Source organism: Nematolebias whitei, chromosome 5, assembly GCF_014905685.2.
Source record: "Nematolebias whitei isolate Nwh7 chromosome 5, NemWhi1, whole genome shotgun sequence".
NCBI lineage: Eukaryota > Metazoa > Chordata > Actinopteri > Cyprinodontiformes > Rivulidae > Nematolebias > Nematolebias whitei.
The window spans coordinates 8357879-8372491 of NC_056502.1; the positions used below are offsets into that span (position 1 = coordinate 8357879).

The window sequence follows — 14613 nt, forward strand, 5'->3', positions numbered from 1 at the left end:
CATACACACACCAAACACACAAGCCTTTTCCATCATCTGTAGTCAACACAATGTGGGCAAATGAAGAGTACAGCGTGCTGCCGAGCAGTTGCAGCTCATCCCTGATTCAAAGAAAAGCAGTCTTTTACTTCAGCAACAAATCACGTTCCGTGTTCTACAGACAGACTGCAAGGTTCCTCTTGAAAAAACAAAACAAAAAAACAACCTGTGGGTCGTCAATCTTGGAGACGGCCGGCGCGCCGGCCTGTTGACGGAGCTGTCGGCACGGTTGGGGAGAGAGGCAAGAGGTTTTATTATTCCTTCTTTCTTTCGTTTTGCATCTTCAAATTCAAATCCAAAATGAAATCAAAGTTCAAACAGTCGAGACACATTTCCAAGCAGAACATCTCCGGCTCTGGGAGAAGAAACAAGACATGAGAGAGAAAGAGCAACACGACGTTGGTTGGGCGCACGTATTCAAAAACATGATGTGGATATTTCTAGTGGCACTTGTTAAACACAGCGCTGTCATGTCTGACCAGAACCTACTGCAGGTGAACAGTGAGGACGAGGGTGGGACCCCACCACCAACCACAAACCAAATCCCACCCAGACTTGCTGGGAACCAAGTCTGATTTGTTTGTCTGCTCTGCCAGTAACTGTCGGCGTGTCGGATAGAAGTCCATGTGGCCAAAATGATGCCTGATTAAAATCTTTGTTCGTTTTTATCCTTCCGTTGGTGAATAATTCCTGGTTTGGTGGCTCAACTTGACGGGGGGGGGGGGGGGGGGCATGTTTACAAGTTCGAGGACATCGAAGTACAAAAGTGAACGCGCACTGCCATCGACTCGGCATCAATGTCCACTGTGCAACGTGAGTGTGTTTTCATGCCTGTGTTGTGAACGAATGAGTTTCTGTGCAGTTACTGGGTCAATGATGGTCTTATTCTGTGATTTTATTTAAGAGGGTGGGAGGATGGGGGGGACTGAAGCAGGTACACAAGCCACAAATACACATCATCTTCCATGTGTCCGTCCAGCTCTTTATGTGACCCAGGCATCCAATCTCATTCTTTTGACATTTGTCCCATCCTGCTCTTGAGGGTCAGCCGAAGAGGGCCGGAGGAGAAGCATCGTGGGCTGCTGCGCTCCGCCCACCTGGCCGTGGAAGTTCGTACCCCCACCCTGTCCCTGGATGTCGTCCCGGTCGCTGCCTTCGAACGAGCTGCCGTTGCTGCTGAGGCTGTCGACGGGCGAGCGGCCTTGGCCTCCTGCTTCCACCCGCAGGGTACCGGGGTAGGCGACCGAAACCAAACCTTGTCCCTGGATCTGACCCCCCGCGCACAATCCTGCGCCACCGATGGAAATGGGAGTGCTGCGATCACGGTTTGGCGATACGGGCTCGGACTTGATGTTGATGTTGGGGTTTGTGTTGACCGTCAGGGCGCTCTGAGGAACTGGGCCCACAGACCTGGAGAAATAAAACAGAAGAAGAAAGGTTATGACAGCGAGACATGCACAGTCACAGTTCGCTAAAATCCAGGTCCAGACAAAATTTTACAGATGAAACAGAGTGAACTCTAAAGATGTGAACTGGATCCCACGATCATAATCTGATAAACATACAGTGGATGCTTAAAAGAAAAGCTAAGCATGTTCAGATACAAAGAGCATCGAGGCCACACTATGAACCAGACAGATATAGGTTTGGGAAAACCTCGGCACAAGTGCAGCACAGGACACATAAAACCACATGTACAGCCACAAAAAAGCAGAATCATTAGCCATGCAGTCTAAACAGTTTTGCACCTTGGACTTGCTTGTCAAAGTTTACAGCTGAATATGAGCATAAGTGCGGAGTGAATTTCTGTTCTGTTCAATCAACTCGGCAGGAAAATTCCCCGACTGTCATTTTTTCCAACGTACACCAGCTCCCTTTACAATAAAGATTTGCCTTTGGGAATTCTTCAGCTACCAAAATCTCCTTTTTTACCCAAATGTTAAGTGACAACTTCTTACATGATGGATTCCTTCTATAAAGCACTTACTAGATGCAGCTCTTTACCTCTAGTTACAATAATATGCTGTTTTGGAAGATTTAACTGAGAGGTTCTACTTTCTACACACCGACAATGAAAGTTCTCACCAAAAAAAGTTATTGAAGTTAGACTTGTCATGATAAATAATAAATCAATTAATCGCATGATAAATTAAAATTATCGACCTCGTTTTCATTTATCGGCTTTATTGTTTCTTCGTGCCTCTCTCTTTCTACTGAAGACACCGGATGACGAAAGGTTCAACTCTTTCTCTTTAAAATCCATTTTAACTGTCCAAAATTGTGGTTTTGGATCGTTAAAACCAGCTAAGCTGAGAAGCTAAGCTTAGGCCTGCCACGATAACAAATTTTGCTGGCTGATTAATTGCCTCAGAAATTATTGCGATAAACGATAATATTGTTTGAAATTTGACAATAATTAGTAATTATTGTCAAACTTAAGAAATGTTGGTTAATTTGTTTTTAGTGTAGTACCTTTTTTGACCACCAGATGACTCTTTGAACCGAAGGATGGATAGTGAGGGAGCGAGCAGCGTGTCTCTAAGAAAAATGGGAGGGAGGCCTCTTGATGCGACATGGGCTGTCTCTCTTTCCTGTTTTTGGTTCTCAAAATGGCAGACGCTCGATGTGGTTTGAACTCTTTAGCATAGCATTTTCCCCACAAAACTTTTAATAAAAATGAAAAATCCGTAAACAAGTTCTCAGCTTCTTTTTGCAGAGAAAAAACTTTTTACACGAAGGCACAAATTTCAACCGTGAATTTTGGAGCTTTGACAAGATGGAGGTGTTTTCCCGGGGTCAGCCTGTTAGGTTAGCTCGTAGCTTAGCTTCTCAGCTTAGCTGCTTTTAACAATCCAAAAACACGATTTTGGATGATTAAAGCAGATTTTAAAGAGAAAGGGAGGGGTCAGTGAAGAGCACTGGAGTTGAACCTTTCGTCATCCAGTGTCTTCAGTAGAAAGAGAGACAAGAAGAAACGATAAAGCCGATAAATGAAAATGAGGTCGATAATTTTCATTTATCATGTGATTAATTGATTTATTGTTTATTGCGACAGGCCTAACTAAGCTAACAGGCTGACCTCAGGAAAAAAGCTCCATCTTGTCAAAGCACCAAAATTCACTGTTGAAACCCGTGCCTTCGTGTATAAAGTTTTTCTCGGCAAAAAGAAGCTGAGAACTTTACTGATTTTTTTTTTTTTATTAAAAGTTTTGTGTGAAAAAAGTTATGCTAAAGGGCTCAAACCACAAAGAGTGTCCGCCATTTTGAGAACGGAAGAGAGACCGCCCATGTCACGTCAAGAGGCCTCCCTCCCATTTTTCTTAAAGAAACATACAGCTCGCTCCCTCAATATCCATCATTTGGTTCAAACAGTCTTATACTGCCATCCGGTGGTCAACAAAAGGTACTACACACAAACAAATTAAACATTTCTTCTTAAATTTGACAAAAATGACTAATTATTGTCAAATTTCAAACAATATCATTGTTTATTGTAATAAATTCTGAGACAATTTTATCGCCCAGCAAAATTAGTTATCGTGACAGGCCTAACTGATGTTCAACCAAACATGTTATTGTACACATTTGTGAGAGACTGTGACTTGTATGTAGGTAAATATACTACAGGTAGTCTAAATTAATTATTCAATTTAATATAAACAGTCTAAAAGAAAGGACAAGTTGAACAGTTACTTTGGAAGAGTTTGCCTTTTCACCAAAAAGTGCAATAACTGCCTAAATCCCTCTTTGGCTCTGGTGACGGGGCTTCTCGGGGTTTCATTTCCATTTCTGATCTTTATGGGTTCAAATTAAACTCAGGGAAGTTGCTTTAAATAATAATAAGGACAACACTTCAGGTAACGTGAGTCCAACTTTTAAAAAAAAAATGCTTTTAAAATATGAAAAGATTTTCTTGAACATGTTCACAAGGTCTGGATGTGTGATTGTGGCTTGAAGAACACCCTCCTGCTTCTGATTGAGCTGCACTAATGATAATTTTAGTGCATGTCTTTTTCAAGATGCTCAGGGGTGAAAACGGTGTGCCAAAAAGCTTTCCTCTGCGTCACCCTCCCCACATCTACCTGCCACAGCCCTTTTGATCAGCGCCTCCACCCTCACGCTCAGCCTTCACCCCCTCTTCTGGCTGGAGGCAAAGTCAGACCTGTCACCGCGGCTGACGCCGGGTGTTGACGCTGCACTGTGGCTCGTTCTGTTGACGGTGTAGACATGATTTTTCGAATTGGGCGCGTTCCACCTCCTCCTATCCTGCAGCATGACATTCCAGATCAGAATTTTGAAGCGCCCAATTACTGCATTTCGCCCCTCGGGTGGCTTCTAATATGTCATATCATGAGCCATCTGCAGCACTGTATCTCGAACATTCGCACAATTACTGGCAGACTGAGAAGGGACTTTAAGATAGCTCTTCTCCAGGCGATTTGGGTCTGCCGCACTCAAATGTGCTCGCTGTCTTCCTCCTGACACACACACACTGAAAGTTGTGCACTCTTGCTGTCCTACATACAAATGCTCCTTTTCCTCTCGAGTATTTGCGCACACACGCACACACATGCACACAGAACCGATAGCAGCGAGGCTCAGTCCGTGCCTTCCTGTGCCCACTTCATCAAACCTGCACGTCGTGGCTCAGGCTGGTGCAGGTAGATAGATGGGAGTGCCACCGCGATGCTGTTGCTATGGCGTGTGAAAACAGCCGAGTCAGCAGGTCAGTGACAGTGATGAAGGTGAGCGCGAACGGGCTAGCCCTCCCCAACACTAACAAAACAGTGAGCACAGCCAGGAGCAGACAAACGATTACAATAAGGAGTGGTGAGATGCGGACATGAGTCCCAGAATACTCTGCTTTTCTGCTTAATAGTTATTAAAAAAGTAACAAAACTTCTCCATAGATGTGACTTATGCAAAGGTTTAGTGTAAGATTTGACAAAAAAAATAATAAATACATTTGTTTAGTACAAACGATCCCATATTTGAATATTCTGATGTTAAACGAAGAGCTGAAGTTACAAAATGAATCGACTTTCTGATCATAAAGACCAGCGTGTCCTTTAAAACAGGCGCACAAAGTTTAAATTGTGATGTTTAGTCGACTAGCGTGAACATTTCTGTGACTGTTTGTTCCCCCACAATTTAAACTGGAGAAGACACCATGTATCTTAAGATTTGCTCCCACAAATTAATATTACAAATATATAATGGGGTAACCATCTCCTTCTACGTCATTAAATTTATGTGATAACATTAAATATACGTTTTGCTCACTTATTTCGAAAAACTTCAGTCTCTAAGGCTAGAAGGACTCAATTTTTGTGATTCCTGCAGACTTGCACTTCACTTATGGGCTTGAGGGATAATACTTCTGTGTATGTAAACCCACAGACGAAAACAAAATATTAAAAATGCAACTACCACCAATTGTTACCACTTTCAGCTTCCTTCTCTTTTTCCTTCAAACAAGCAAACATGGATCTACAGGTCTTCGTCCTGACAGTTGTTACTCTGCAAAGCTATAAAGTGGACTTTAATATTATAGTTGGACACTAAAATATCTTGTTTTCAGGAAAGGTAGATGCTAAAACTGTGAAATTATCCTGTTTTCTGTAGCTCTAGAAGAGTTCTGTTAACATAAATTGGACAAATTGGAATTAAAAATCATTTTAGTTCAACATAACTGCATCACAAATAATAATTAAAAATAGTTTTCCACAATACTGGCTATAATTTGAGTTGCTATTATTTAAAAAATATATTTATTGCCTACTTTTAAAGGGGACATATTGGCGTTTGAAAGCACTAGGCAGCAGCCAGCATGAATTCCTTGCAATGCGACGTGGTCGTCACGGACTGCAGGTGGCTCAGCTGCAATATCAACAGCTTTTTAATTATAGGTCTAAATGTAATAATTCAGTCTGCCAGGTGTCATCTATATTTAAAACTAGAACATTGTCTCTGTCAAATCACTGCATGGATTTGTGTTGTTACAGGGTTAACAAGCCTCTGCAGAAGAGCTACAATATAAATTACTAAGTTGGTTTTACTCAGCTTGATACACTTTGTTTAAGGAAAGTGATAAATATAATATATAGTCATACAATTGAGTTTCTTATATAACCTTTAATTGTAAATTTAATTTTAAATGTCACTTTTCATTTTAGTCATAAAAGGTCAGAAATAAGACAAAAAAAGTTTTTTTTTATTGAACCTAAGCCATTTTAAGTTTGAGTTTCAGGTGTGCAACAGATTAAAAATTTAAATGACAGATCATTAAGTGCTTGTAATGAGGTGTAAAAACATTATCTTATTTTAAATGTGTCAACAAATAACTTTATTGGGTACAAAGTCAGTATTCACACGTTTTGGGATGAGAGATGGACAAAAGTTGTGCACTTTTATTACTAATCTGTATGAAAATATTGGAAATGTTAAATAATCTTCATAAAAGATTTAAAGATATTGCATATTTCCTTCCCTAAAGTTCTTATAATTATAAGCATATTTTTCAGACTATAAGGCGCACTTAAAATCCTTAAATTTTCTCAAAAATCAACAGTGAGCTTTATAATCCAGTGCGCCTTATGTATGAAAACAGACCCGTTGATTGATATTGCGTCTTATAATCTGGTGCGCCTTATAGTCCAAAAAGTACAGTAGATGATTAAAGGAATGTTGAGTCATTTCAGCGCATAAAGAGCAAGGATGTAAGCCGAAAATAAATACCCCTGATCTCTAATAAATCAAACAGCTCTACATCAAAATCTATAATTCAGTAATAGCTGACAGAACCATATGGGTGAAGGATTACTTTGGAATATCTTTGCCAAGGTCTCGATACAAGATTACTTTCACAAATGCTACTTTAACTGTTATAGTAAGTATGTGTTGGACTTGTTCAGGGCTCAGAGGCATCAAGGATCAACCCATAAAACTTAGACATAAGTAATGTGGTCAGATGAATTTGCTTCTAAATCTTTTTGAAAGAAATATTTGCACTTTGTTCAAGACTACAGACAAGTACCACAACAAGAAAAGTGCAGAGTTTCTGTGAACAGCAACAGCAAAGGTGCTTTGTCAGCTTCAAGTGCAATAAGAGTTGTTTTGCGTGTGTAGGTGCAATTAACTTTTTAATAACTGCTGCTTTTAGTTCAGTACACATCAAAACAATGTCATTTTGAGAGGAACAATAAAATAGAATTAGAATAAATAAATAGATGTGTGCTAGGCAGCATGAAGTCTCATGATTTGACTCGGTGCTTGTTAACTTTGACCTCTGAGGAACACAAACAACAATTTAATTATGGATGCTAGTTTGTTCAAATGTATGTGCATCAGCAGCAGAAGGAAGTTAAATTAAAAAACAACGTAAAAACTTAAAACCGGGTCATGAAGTATTGAATTTGTTGTTAAAATCTTGTTTTTTTGTTTTTTTTTTACCTAAAACTAACTGGCTCCTACAAGTAATTAACACTAGCTGTGGCCAACCACCCCCATATTAATCATTTTTTGTTTATTTCCACACATACTAAGAACCATTTGAACAAAAGACAAACAAAAGTTGTTTTAATGTACAATATCTTTTGTTGAGGATCCACCGAGCAGCAGATATTTTTGGGAAAGTGACTTTGCTGTAGCTGTGTGTCTAAAGTGTAGAGTGGCGTACCAGCAGAGGCCCTCCTCTCTGCCAAAGAGCAAGTTGGACTGAGAAGCCAAGCTGTGGGGGGAGGTGAAGGGGGAGGGAAAGAGACAAGTAATTTTAAGATAGCTGAACCAGCAGGAAAACAATGAGACAGAGGCCAGTAATGGACAGTCCAGACGTGGCAACTAGACAAAAAAAAAAGCCCTGAACAGCTGCTTAATTCAAGCTGAGATCTTATTAAAAGCAGAGTTGTGTATAGTTAGAAGTGTGAACGCTTGTGTAAACACAAGTTCACTTTCAGCACTTGTTTCTCTTCCATTCTCATTAATTTCCATTTCTGGCTTTGCCTGAAATGTGTCGAAGTTGGTGTGAATCTCTAGTGTCAGCTGCCGTTAACAGGATTTACAACACGCTGGCTGAGGCTTTTTAAGTTTCACATTTTTAATTGACCCGTTTACATTTAACGGTCAAAATTGTGATGACTTTTTCCCTTTCCTTTCTACTGACAGCTTTAGGATGAACTTATGCTGTGATTGGACTTTTACTGATCCTACCTTTTGCCCTGACCTTTGTGGACTGGATTGATCTGATAATAAAAATCCATTAAAGTCTGGTAAAAATCTCTTGGTACAACTTTGAAGAGATTTCTGATTATTCTAAGGAAGATTTGACTTATTAGCCTTTGATTTCTGTTTAAAAATTAGTGCTGAGCAATATCTGTAAATGCGTTTTTTATTACAGTAGTCCCTCGTTTATCGCGGGGATCCACTTCAGGCTGAAGCTCCACGATAAGAGAAAAACTTCTAAGTAGGAATAGTAGTACAAGTAGTAAGTAGTAGTTTGTTTAAGCATTTATATATTAAGGCGTTTTAAACCCTTTCCACACTCTTGCAATATTCTAAACAATGTTTCTAAACTCTCTAAAAGAACACAATGTCAAGATTTCCCTCTCTGTGCCTCCGCTGCTCTCAGGCTCCTGCAAGCGCTCTTGGCCACGCCCACTTCTCCGCTCGTTAAAATCAGCTGATCAGCTGCAGCAGGAAGTTTATCCTGCAGTGTGGGCTGCACAGAGGTGAAGGAGGAGGCTTTTTCTGCAGCTCTGGGAGGCACAAAGGAGCAACAGGTGCTAAATAATTTATTTTAAATCAACATTTCATGCCCATCATACATCTCATCCATCAATCAGCCAATTGTGGGTCATGTCCAATCTTATTTTGATAAACCGCGACAGAGCTAATCCGCGATAAACGAACCGTGAAGTAGCGAGGGACTACTGTATAAGGGAGAGACAAAGAAGTTGGATGGAAAAAAAGGGGGAAAAATGCACATTTGGATTAAACGAAAGTAACAATTTTGTAAGAGTTCCAGCGTTTCCTATTGCAGCCTTTTTACACCAGAGGGCACCAACAGACCCACACCTGAGGGCTATTCGCTTTATGAGCTGCATGAGTACTTAAGGCAGTTGATGAAATCCGACGCTGGTGCATTATCTGCCTATCAGTAGCTGTGTTCATGTCCTTTATCTTACTCCCAGTGTTTTGTGAAAGATACATCTCGATTCTCCTTGTTGTAGCTTGACTCCTGTGATCCTCCTGAGCCTTGGACCTTCCTCATCGTCTCCTAAACCTCTTTGTGATCTCTCCAGCCATCCATTGCCGTCCACCACTTGCCCACCATTCTTATAAGACCTTTAGGAAACCTTTTGAATTTCGCTTCTGCAACAACTCTGCCTGCATAAAGTAAGGAATCTGAACATCAAGAGCAACCTTCCAGAAGGACCTTCTACTAGTATTGTCCCTTACTCTCCAGGGTTACAATCCTGCCCTGCAGATTCTTCACACTGTTCATATGTATTCACTGTCTGTAAATAAACACCGTTTTAACTTTCTCCTGGCCCTGAAATCAATGTTCTCAGTCACATATTATCTGGGTATAGAGCCAAACCTTACACATTTGATTTGAGAGTTAAAAGACATTAGCTACCAATAACTACATTAATACATTCTTTATGCTTGTGGCTTTGTATGCTACATAGCCATAACAAGTGGCCAAAACAGCCCTAATGCAACTGCAAACGGCATTCTTAGAAATAGTGTGGTTCATTTCCTGCTCAAGTGTCCCAAGTGTGGTTCCTGTCTGCTGATAACTTATCGACTGAGTGAAGAAACAAACAGCACCCTGGAACAATCAGTATCCAGCGAGCAGTTCTACATAAACACATGGACAGGCTGAGAGTGGCGCTCTGCAGGGAGCTGGTTCAGGGGCCAGCCGTGACATTAACATTTAGATTGAGGAGTCAGGGGTAAGATGAGAGCCAACAGGTGTACACCCAATTAAATGCGCTTGACAAAAGGGACAGGAAATGAGAGGAAAGACTCCAGTAGTGGAGGGGACGATGATTAAAATGGGGAAGGAGAGAAAGTAAGATGACAGAAATAATTTCCTTGCGGAGCCTTGTAGCAAGGAAAAGTGTAGACGACAGCAGAGGCGAGGTTCGCAGCCAAGCCATCAATCACCATTTGATTGGAAGGGTTTGTTTGCTCGCTGTGAGGCTGCGCTGTGACAAAACCGAAAACAAAGCACCGGAGCCATGCTGTCCTAGGACGGCACGTTTCTTCGTTGTGCTATGAGAACAGTTTGGTGTGCTGGGAAAGCTTCCAACATCTCCGTGGTGGTGCTCCCTTGTTTGCAGAGACAATGATTCTGTTATTCTGATCCTTCCACACACACAAAAAACACATCAACCTGCCTGGTGCTGATGGGGTGTTAAACCTGCCAGAGTTGTAACACCTCCACTTTCAGCATCTGGGCTGCACGATCATGATACAACCGAATCCTTTTTATTCAGGAAAACCATGACTGTTTTTAGTTTCAGAAGGTTCCAATTATATTTTCAACAGGCCGTGTGAGGCATTTCATAGAGGAGGGAACATCACTGGTGGCAAAATGAGTCAGTTAACGTTGAAGGCCACAAGATTTTTTTTTACTGAGCTTATTTGCTGCTTTAATACGGCATCACATAGTTTAAGGTAAAGAAAAGATGCTGGGGTTTATAATTTTTGGTTCTCTGCCATATTCATTGATGCATCTTAATTTCTAGTTTATAATAATCTAGATTCTTCTTTTTCTTTCGGCTTTTCCCTCTTCAGGGGTCGCCACAGCGAGTCATCCTCCATCTCACTCTGTCCTCTGCATCCTCTGTCCTCACTCCAACTACCTCCATGTCCTCTCTAACTGCATCCATAGATCTCCTCATTAAGCTTACTCTTTGTCTTTTTCCTGCTAACTGCATTTCTAACATCCTTCTACCAGTATACCCACTGTCCCGCCTCTGGACGTTTCCAAACCATCTCAGTCTGGTCTCTCTAACTTTATCTCTCAGTTGTTCAACCTGTGCTGTACCTCTGATGATCTCATTCTTAATCTTATACTTTCTTGTCACTTCTAAGGAGAACCTCAACCTGAACCTAATTTCTGCCACTTCCAGTTCCGTCTTCTGTCTTTTTGTCCATGTCTCTGTCTCCAGACCATACGACATAGCTGGTCTCATCACTGTCTTGAAAACTTCTCCTTTGATCTTTTGCTGACACCCTGTTGTCACAAATCACTCATGACACTTTTCTCCATCCACTCCATCCTAGCTAGACTCTTTTTCACCTCTTTACCACACTCCCCATTTTCCTGGACAGTGGATTACAAGTCCTTGAAGTCCTGCACCTTTGTGACCTCTGCTCCTTGTAGCCTCACTGTTCCACCGGTCTCCCTCTCATTCACACACATGTACTCTGTCTTACTACAGCTGACTTTCATTCCACAACTTTCAAGTGAATACCTCCACCTCTCCAAGTTCTCTTCCACATGTTCCCCGTTCTCACCACAGATCACAATGTCATCTGCAAACATCATAGTCCATGGGGATTCCTGCATGACCTCATCTGTTAGTTGGTTCATCACCAGAGCAAACAAGAAGGGGCTCAGAGCCGATCCTTGATGTACTCCCACCTCCACCTTGAAGCTATCCGTCACTCCTACAGCACATCTCACCACTGGCCTGCTGTCCTCATACACGTCTTCATACAAAAAAAAACCCTGCAGTATGACTTTTTATAATTGTTTATTGTTGTTGCTGTTGCCCATTGTCATCTTTCTTCGTTGAAATCAGGTCTCTCTTGTAAATGAGTCCTCGAGGCTCAATGGGATTACCTGTCTAAATAAAGGTTGAATGAAAATGTCCTCATACATGTCCTGTACCAGTCTAACATACTTCCCTGCCACTCCAGATTTCCTCATGCAATACCACAACGCCTCCCTCGGCCCTCTGTCCTAAATCCACAAAGACACGATGGAGTTCTTTCTGACCCTCTGCACTTCTCCATCAGCATCCTCAAAGCAAATATGGCATCTGTGCTGCTCTTTCTTGGCATGAAACCATACTGCTGCTCACAGTCACCTCCCTCGTTTAAGTCTAGCTTTCATAATTCTCCCAGATCTCCATTGCATTATATAGTCTAGATTATGACTCAGAAAATGCTTACACTGAAGTTACAAAAAGTGACTTCACAATTCAGTTTGATTTGTTTTACCAATACACTACCAATTCACAATTTTCTGAATGGCTAATGAGATTCATTCAAAATATCTCATTAACCACTGTCAAGTAACTTTAGCAAATACAAAGATAGCGATAGCATTTTACAGCTACTGACCTTAAATTTTGTGTTAGTAGCCGAGATTGGTTTGCAACACAGTCAGAACACTAGTTGATTGCAAGATCTAAAAGAATTCACAAACCACTGAACGGATGATACTGAAACTCTCAGAAAGTAAATATTGGGTGCACATCTACAACTGATTAACTTTTGGAGTCATTTCAAATCAAGAGCCCATACCAGCTAATTACATTAGCCAACAAAAAAAGGGAAACAACTCAGTGAATTTTACAAACATTTTAGTCAAATCACTTCTTGGTCTGCTGCCTTCATACATCTCCTACATGTCTCTGCGTGAGTGCAGCTACAGCGTGCGCTCTCAGGACATTATTACCTGCAGTGTTCCCTCAGTGCGGACTGAACTAGGTAAAAGGACCTCCTCCTACTCTGCTCCTGTTCCCTGGAATATCTTACAAAAAGATTTGAAGCTCTCGACCTTGACCTCTCTAAGTGGCTTTAAGAATCTGTTGGACTCCTGGCAGGGACCAATGCAGACATGTTCCTGTTTTTAGTTTTCTACATTCGCCTTACAATCTAGCTGTTTTTTGTTACTTTATTTAGCCATCTTATTTGTAAAAAAAAAAAAATCTGTATGCCTTTTTATAACTGTCTATTGCTGTCGCTGTTGTCCATTATTTTCATCATTCTTTGTTGAAATCAGGTCTCTTGTAAATGACTCCTCGAGGCTCAATGGGATTTACCTGTCTAAATAAAGGTTGAATGAATATTTATGCTTTGACCAATACAACTACAATTCTGTCATTTTTCAAAATAAGATGATTTTAGCCTAAAACTACAACATGAAAGGCATCAGGTGATAGGTGCTGCTTTAACAATCATCAACCTGCATTCAGTCAATCAAATTAGAAATCTGTGGCAAGTTACTAAAATATTTGAATAAGTTGAGAAAAATGCACACATTTACTGGTTCCAGCATCTCCTAAAGCAAACACCTTAAAACACCAAATTCTAGTATTAGATATTTTATGTTATTAGCTGCATGCTTTAATGCTCCACAAATTAAAGATGAACTTGATATAATAGATTAATATTTCAGAGGAGATGTTGGAACAGTTGTCGGCTCATTACCGAACACTTGGGAGAAATCACCGCAGGCTTCTTTTAGAACCTCCGAGGTTTAGCAGATCTGGTTGCAGGAGGATTTCACACAGTCTGGACCGCCATTTGGTAACATTCATATGGCAATATGACGAGTTCTGCTGTGTAGGAGCTGGAGATGGCTGTTAACTGCACGCAGCTTTTTCAAAGATGCTCAACCCACTGAAGTCACAGCTGTTGTATATAATAACAAACAAGCCCGTCTCACATTTTCAAAGACAATTTCCAGTTCTTGTAAGACTTAAGGAAAAGGTGCGACTGCTGGCAGACAGCACCGCTCTTTAAAACACATTTCTTTTTCCTTTAATGCCATCAAAAATATGTGCCATGTCTCAAATTAACTAAGTGGTGCGATAAACCTGTGATTGTTTAGAACAAAACCCGCCAGCATTAAGATCTTTTTTATGTTTCAAATGTGCTTTGTGTTACGCAGGAAGAGAATTAAGATGGAAAAGTGTCACAGATTATAAACCAATTAGAAAAGTGAAATCACATTAAGCACCAAACTCTAAAGCCATGATGCATATGTGCTTCTATCTCCTTGACAATGACGGTAAAGCTACTTCTACATGTCTTTTGTCAGCTCTACGTGTATCTGAGCTGTAGGATCTTATAGCTGTCAGCTGAGACTGACAGATGACAGAAGAAAAAAAAAACATTTTAATGCAGCAGGTGTGGTACTGGCACAAAACTGCACACCGATTTTAGTGTTGAGGACTGAAGGCAACACCCGGAGACTTCTTTTATTGAAGAATCAAGCAAGGTGCTGCTTCTGTCACACCGAAGCAGCTTCCTCTTCCTTCCACACACAAAGAGCTTCAGATCAGAGCTTTAGGTGGCAGGAAAAAAAGAAACTCCTGGAACCAAACTAATTATCTTATAATCTTGGAGGAGAAAAGTGATTTTCCTTCAAGTGAACCGAGAGAGCACAGACACAGCAGAGCAACAGGCATCACATCCAACATCCAAGCGCAAAGAAAAGATGCTTTGATACAGAGTGTGTGTGTTTGCATCTGTTCTGGAATTTGTTTAGGTTATTTTTGGCCTCACAATATCAGGCTGTTTCACACTTCCGAGTGAGTAGAACAACTC

General features: G+C 40.9%; 1 protein-coding gene across 1 annotated transcript in view; it reads right to left on the reverse strand.

The window, feature by feature from the left end:
• Positions 1–758: 758 nt before the first annotated feature.
• Positions 759–14613, reverse strand: part of mef2d (myocyte enhancer factor 2d) — a gene marked incomplete at its 5' end in the record, with an annotated part of 48444 nt that continues 34589 nt past the window's right edge. The window contains 1 exon segment of the mRNA XM_037676135.1: positions 759–1449. Within this exon segment, the coding sequence (XP_037532063.1) occupies positions 1023–1449 (427 nt within the window).